The 7,459-nt window shown below is 40.5% G+C and overlaps 1 protein-coding gene across 1 annotated transcript in view; it reads left to right on the top strand.

Moving 5' to 3' along the window:
- The window catches only part of NETO2 (neuropilin and tolloid like 2), a 28,607-nt gene extending 24,986 nt beyond the window's left edge, over nt 1-3,621 (top strand). Inside the window, exons 5-6 of the mRNA XM_023726964.1 lie at nt 1,163-1,276; nt 2,328-3,621. Coding sequence (XP_023582732.1) covers nt 1,163-1,276; nt 2,328-2,908 — 695 coding nt within the window. The 3' untranslated portion in view covers nt 2,909-3,621. The remainder of the gene's footprint in view (nt 1-1,162; nt 1,277-2,327) is intronic.
- The last annotated feature ends 3,838 nt before the right edge of the window (nt 3,622-7,459 follow it).

Below are 7,459 nucleotides of genomic sequence, written 5' to 3'. Positions count from 1 at the left end.
GCCCGTCTCGGCGTTCGTGTGGTACATAGTGTAGTCACGGGAAGGCCCGTCTCGGCGTTCGTGTGGTACATAGTGTAGTCACGGGAAGGCCCGTCCCGGCGTTCGTGTGGTACATAGTGTAGTCACGGGAAGGCCTGTATCTCAGCGTTCGTGTAGTACATAGTGTAGTCACGGGAAGGCCCGTCTCGGCGTTCGTGTAGTACAGAGTGTAGTCACGGGAAGGCCCGTCTCGGCGTTTGTGTAGTACAGAGTGTAGTCATGGGAAGGCCTTCGAAATTGCCTGTGTACTGAATACAGTCAAATACTTTGAGAGACAGTCTCAGGGGTAGGGGTGTGGAGACCATGCTTTCAGGGGACATCTGGGTCAGTTGGCATAATAAAGCTTATTAAAATGTTCTGCATCCTACTTTGCTGAGTGGCGTCTGGGGTCTTAGAAGCTTACAAGTGGCCATCTGTAAGATGCATCAATTGGTCCCAACCACCTGTAGTAAAGGAGAATGAAGAACACCAAAGACACAAGGAAGGTATTAGCCCAAGAGACAGAAAGGGCCACAGAAACCAGAGACTTCATCAACCTGAGACCAGAAGATCTAGATGGTGCCCGGCTACCACCAATGACCGCGCTGACAGGGAACACAACAGAGATTCCCTGATGGAGCAGCAGAAAGATGGGGTGCAGAACTCAAATTCTAGTAAGAAGACCAGACTTAATGGTCTTACTGAGACTGGAGGTAACCCGAAAAGTATGGCCCCTGGATTCTCTATCAGCTCAGAACTAAAACAGTTCCCGAGGCCAACTTCAGACAGGGATTGGACTGGACTGTGGGACATAAAGTGATAGTCGTGAGGAGTGTGCCTCTTAGTCAAGTAGATACAAGAGACCAAAGGGGCAGCTTCTGTCCAGAGGTGAGATGGAAAGGCAGAGTGTCAGGAGCTGGTTGAATGGACGTGGGGAATCAGGTGGAAGGGAGGAGTGTGCTGTCACAGAATGGGGTGAGCACTTGTCACATAACTGTAAAATTTTGTATGGGAGACTAATTTGAAATGTAAACTTCATTTAAACTACAACAATTAAAAAAAAAACAAGAAATTGCCTATGTAATAGTAAGTGCCCAGTAGACAGAGGTGGGTCCCTCACTGCATGTTCCCCTTCGCCCTGCAGCTCCCTGCACAGGCAGCACTTTCTTCTGCCACAGCAGTATGTGCATCAATGATTCCCTGGTCTGCAATGGTGTTCAGAACTGCGCATACCCTTGGGATGAGAATCACTGTGAAGGTGAGTGCAGTCGAAGGCCAGCCTGTTTGCAAGGAAAGGAGCTGTTGCTTTTCATTAAAGATTTAAAATGTCTTTTTCTGCAGTTGAGCTTAGCATAACTGTTTTGGCAGAAATGGAGACATATAATCTAGATGTTCTTCTCTTAAGTGGCTCATAGACCTTCTCTGGGATGTCAATAAAAGCAAAGAAAACCATTTGTTCTCCGGAAAAGCATTTTTGGTTCACAGTTTTTTTTTCTTTCCTAAGTTGTTCCAGAGTGCATCGTGCTATTTCTTGCCCTTGTTTTATTTTTTTATTGTTGTTCAAGTTAGTCATTTGTGTTGCAAAGATAGCCAATTTAGCTCTCAAAATAATTTTTAAAATAGCCTAGAGCATTTTTCCTTTTTAAGTTTATGGAAATACTGTGGAATTTACATATTTAATAAAATCAGCTGATGGCTACAGCATTACAACGTAAAGGTAGACCAACTCTAAGAAGTGCTTGTTTTCAGTTCCTGAGCTCTCCTGTGCTGTAGTCCCCGTTTCCACTTCCTGAGAGAGAAAGACGGGTTCATGCTGGTAGTCGAACGTCGGTAGGCTAGTTGTCAAAGCATTGTCTCAGAACGAAAGTTTGTCTGCCTTTTTTCCTCCAAGAATTCAAAAGGTGATGTCGTCTGTATCTTGAGTACTTGACATATTTTCAGGTAATCTTCCAAAAACAGTAGAGCTTAATAATACTTCTCAGGGGGTCTGGTTAGTCTTATCATTTTATGGCCAGAGTAGAAATATTGTGGCTGTACTTAGAAAGGATGGTTGGTCAGACCTGTTCCATGCGTTTGTGTATGTCTCAGTAAAGGAACCAACTCCTTTACCTTTTCTGTATTCTGTCTAGCTGTATCGTGATTGGTTGTTTTAATCAGAAATCATCATAACGGGGTTGTTATATTTGTTTAAAAACCCAGTTTTAAATTGCATCATCTGCAGTGCATTTACTTTACCTTAAAATATAGATTTGTGACAAGACTCATATTAATGAATTTTTAAAACCTCAATGTTTCATCTCTTTCTACAGAGAAAAAAAAAGCAGGACTATTTGAACAAATCACTAAAACTCATGGAACAGTTATTGGCATTACATCAGGGATTGTCTTGGTCCTCCTCATTATTTCTATTTTAGTACAAGTGAAACAGCCTCGAAAAAAGGTCATGGCTTGCAAAACTGCTTTTAATAAAACTGGCTTCCAGGAGGTGTTTGATCCTCCTCATTATGAGCTGTTTTCACTGCGGGACAAGGAGATGTCTGCGGACCTGGCTGACCTGTCAGAAGACCTGGACAACTACCAGAAGATAAGACGCTCCTCCACCGCTTCGCGGTGCGTCCACGACCATCACTGCGGCTCGCAGGCGTCCAGCGTCAAACAAAGCAGGACCAACCTCAGCTCCATGGAGCTTCCTTTCCGAAATGATTTTGCACAGCCACAGCCCATGAAAACATTTAATAGTACCTTCAAAAAAAGTAGCTTCACTTTCAAACAGGCACATGAGTGCCCTGAACAGGCCCTAGAAGACAGAGTGATGGAGGAGATTCCCTGCGAAATTTACGTCAGGGGACGAGAAGAGTCTGCACAAGCCTCCATATCCATCGATTTCTAGTCTTCTGAAGGGGGTGGTGATGATTTAGTGAGTAGGTGCAGCCACACAGCATGCGTACTGCTTTCTCCTGTCAGAAACAGGAAGACCTGCAGTTACTGTTGACAGACTGTGATGGTGAAGTTTTTATTACCTCAGGCAGTCTGTATTTCTTAGACCGACCGAGGCACTTACTCCATGCAGTGAAAACAATCATCATCCCTTGCGTGGTACCATGTGAACCCCGCACCAGTTACCCAGCCTTTGAGGAGGAGAGAGGTGGTGTTGAGCAGGCCCACAGGCTGCCTGTGAGTTCCAGCAACAGGACACTGCTCCTGGTCGATATGGTTCTATCAGCGTGAGCCACAGTAAACTTCAGACTAAGGATTTTCTTTACATTTTAAATTCCTTTTATTCTGTTTTTCTCTAAATTTGTTTTACAAGCCAGTAATTTTACCATTTCAGTTTGTTACATAAATACAAGTGGTTAATGCACCGCACATATTTTAATAGAAGCATTTGTTCTTGAATTTATCAGATTATAGCTAGTTACTCTGATAAGTGTCAGTTAAGGCCCAGAGTTATATTTCATCCATCTGGTTTTTCTTTACTAATTTCTGTACTGCTGCCTTGTCATTACCGGATTCCTGCTCTTTATTTTCTGTGAGAAGTAGATGATACGATCTATCACCTTTTAATCATATTTTGTCTTGGTTATACTGAACATTTTCATAACCTTGGGGTGTCTGCACCGTTGCCAGTTATAAGTAGAAACTGGAGAAAGATAAACTTGTAGCAAGTTTTTGAAATTTCCCCAATTTGCTCACATCCAGTGACAGCCCATTGATTCCAGGAAGCAGCCCACTGCCGTCGAGTTGATTCCAACTCATGTCTCAGCGACCCTGTAGGACAGAGCAGAACTGCCCCGCAGGGTTTCCAAGGCTGTCAACTTTATGGAAGCAGACCGCCACATCTTTCTCCCGCAGAGCGGCTGGTGGGTTTGAACCGCCAAGCTTTTGGTTAGCAGCCGAGCGCTTTGAACACTATGCCACCAGGGCTCCCTCCAGTAAGCAAATAGTCATCCAGTTCACTTGGAGAGAGGCCTGTGATTATGTTTATTTGCAATTTTATCATCTTCAAATTTGCATTGCCTGTTAAGTTTTGTAAAAAGAGATCACTTATCTCCCTTTGTATTGGTTTATCTCATAGCATATGGCAACCAAGGTTTGTATGGGAGTTAAACGGAAATTCCTAAGAAACTGTAAGCCTTTAGATTGCTTCTTACTTGGGACACACATTTTTCTAGCTCTTATCAAGAATAACAACTTTCACTTTTTTTTTAAATGGCACTTTTGACCTTGTTTTTTTATGGTATGTAAAACAATAATTTATAAACATGATATAAAAGCTCATTGTGTTTTTTTAGACTTTTGATATTATTTGATACTGTACAAACTTTATGAAATCAAGATTAATGACAGATTTCTTTCATTGTTCGCATTAGCAGCTTTGCGTACAAATATGCTGTGATGGAATTGTGTACTGTAATTTATTGTGAAGACCTTGGTAATCTGTACATGCGCTTTTTGTTTCCTTCTATTATTATCTTTAGTTTGTGATAAATTTTTCACTGTGTGATATTTATTGCTCTAAATCTAAGTCCTACATTAAAATATACATTGTTACATGATCCTTCAATCATGTTATTTATAGTACTGAAATCTTGGATCTTAAGATACGTATGGCAAAGAATCTGTTTCGAATTATAACTAATACAGGCATGCCGTTTAAAAGAGGACAATCATTGTTTTCTATATTTTTGATAGTAAATTCTCAATGAGTTTCACTGGATTTTATTAATTCTTTTAAATATTACATAGATATGTTCTTAGATTAGTGAGGATTGTGACAAATATAAAATACTCCCTCAAAATCTGTTTCTTAGATCACGTTTTTTATTTTTAAAGAAGTATATAATACCCAGAAAATATGAAAACCTACAGTAGTATACCCGTGAGTTAATTTTTTTTTAAAACATAATTTCCTGTTTTAGAACTGTAACTTTGAAAGGTAAAAAGACTTAATGAATGTCGTATTCAGTGAACTAGCACCAGAGCCAGTTTAGATGGCTACGTTCTTTCAGCATCTGTGTTGAACAGGCTTTCTAGTAGGTAATTTATACCAACCAACATTTGAATGGCATAGTAAATACTTAATAACTGTGATCTCATTTGTCATGATTATGAAGGGAAATTAGCATATTTTCTATGTAGAATTATATCCATTTTAAAAATAGCTGTTAAATTTATCTTTAACCTCTTTTTTGTAGTAGAAAAAAAATACAGTATATTATCTAGACTCAGTTGTAACTGTATTTTTACCTTTGAAATTTATGTCCTGTCTTCTTTTTAAAGGGCCTGGAGAGACTTACAGAATACAAGCCTTTAATGAAGACATTTCAGTTAAAATAGCACAGAAGTACCTGGTTAGAGACCACTCAGGTTAGCAAGTAAGGCTTGGACTTGGACAACAAATTTAGTTCTAAATTTTCTGGCTGCTAGAATAAATGCAGCACTTTTTGCTTTTTGCAATGGAAAACACAAACTCTTCTGCAGAGGTTCATTTTTCCTTGAACTAAAGCAAGAGAGTGTTTATGTGGGATGAGATTTCCTCAGGATTTAAGAAAGATAGAAAATAGGAGAGATCATAATGGTGCATCTTAATGAGGGGAAGGCACAGCCTCATGTAGTCTGACAGCCCTGGTTTCCTATCAGTCTGTCTTCAGGGATAGAACCAGAGAACTCGATAGGTTAATAGCTAAGCCAGCCCTTCATACATGCCTTCACTGAACTGTAGATGTGTATTAACCACTTCCCACAGAGATGGTCCAATCAGGAGCCATTGTTGCATTGTCATGTATAAAAAATAATAATAAACCAGTTGCCAGTGAGTCAATCCTGACTCATGGCAACCCCATGTGTGTCAGAGTGGAACTGTGCTCCATAGGGTTTTCAATGGCTGATTTTTCAAAAGTAGATCGCCAAGCCTTTCTTGCAAGGCATCGCAGTAGACTCAAACCTCCAACCTTTTGGTTAGCAGCCAAGGGTGTTAACCGTTTGCATAATGACATGTGCAAAGACCTGGAGTTAGAAAACCAAAAAGGAAGAACACACTCCACATTTCTCAAGCTGAGAGAACTGAAGAAAAAACCCAAGCCTCAAGTTGCCATGTTTCAGGATTCTACGGGGAAAATATTAAACAACACAGGAAGTCTTCAAAGAAGATAGAAGGAATACACCATCACTATACCAAAAAGAACTGGTCAACATTCAGCCATTTCAGGAGGTAGCATACGATCAGGAACCGATGGTACTGAAGAAAGAAGTCCAAGCTTGCACTGAAGGCATTGGCGAAAAACAAGGCTCCAGAAATTGATGGAATATCAATGGAGATGTTTCAGCGAACGGATGCAGCGCTGGAAGTGGTCACTCGTCTATGCCAAGAAATTTGGAAGACAGCTACCTGGCCAACGAACTGGAAGAGATCTGTATTTATGCCTATTCCTAAGAAAGGTGATCCAACTGAATATGGAAATTATCGAACAGTATCATTAATATCACATGCAGGTAAAATTTTACTGAAGATCATTCAAAAGCAGCTGCAGTAATATATCTACAGGGAACTGCCAGAAATTCAAGCCAGATTTAGAAGAAGACATGGAATGAGAGAGATCATTGCTGATGTCAGATGGATCCTGGCTGAAAGCAGAGAATACCAGAAAGATGTGTTTTATTGGCTATGCAAAGGCATTGAACTGTGTGGATCATAACAAATTATGGATAACATTGCAAAGAATAGGAATTCCAGAACACTTAATTGCGTTTATGAGGAACCTGTACATAGAACAAGAGTTAGTTGTTCGAACAGAACAAGGGGATACTGCGTGGTTTAAAGTCAGGAAAGGTGTGCGTCAGGGTTGTACCCTTTCACCATACTTTTTCAGTCTGTATGCTGAACAGATAATCTAAGAAGCTGGACTGTATGAAAAAGAATGGGGCATCAGGATTGGAGGAAGACTCATTAATAACCTTCAGTATACAGATGACACAACCTTGTGTGCTGAAAGTGAAGAGGACTTGAAGCACTTAGTGATGAAGGTCAAAGACCACAGCCTGCAGGATGGATTACACCTCAACAAAAGAAAACAGAAATCCTCACAACTGGATCAATAAGCAACATCATGATAGAGAAAAGACTGAAGTTGTCAAGGATTTCATTTTACTTGGATCCACAATCAACACCCATGAAAGCAGCAGTCAAGAAATCAAAACACGCATTGCATTGGGCAAATCTGCTGCAAAAGACCCCTTTAAAGTGTTGAAAAGCAAAGATGTCACCTTGAAGACTAAGGTGTGCCTGACCCAAGCCATGGTGTTTTCAAAATTGCCTCACATGCATGTGAAAGCTGGACAATGAATAAGGAAGACTGAAAAAGAATTGACGCCTTTGAATTGCGGTGTTGGCGAAGAATACTGACTATACCATGGACTGCCAAAAGAACAAATCTGTCTTGGA

The sequence above is a fragment of the Trichechus manatus genome, unplaced genomic scaffold (genome assembly GCF_000243295.1).
Source record: "Trichechus manatus latirostris isolate Lorelei unplaced genomic scaffold, TriManLat1.0 scaffold00014, whole genome shotgun sequence".
NCBI lineage: Eukaryota > Metazoa > Chordata > Mammalia > Sirenia > Trichechidae > Trichechus > Trichechus manatus.
Note: the sequence above shows the minus strand (reverse complement) of the source record. Positions and strands in the feature narration are given on the sequence as shown.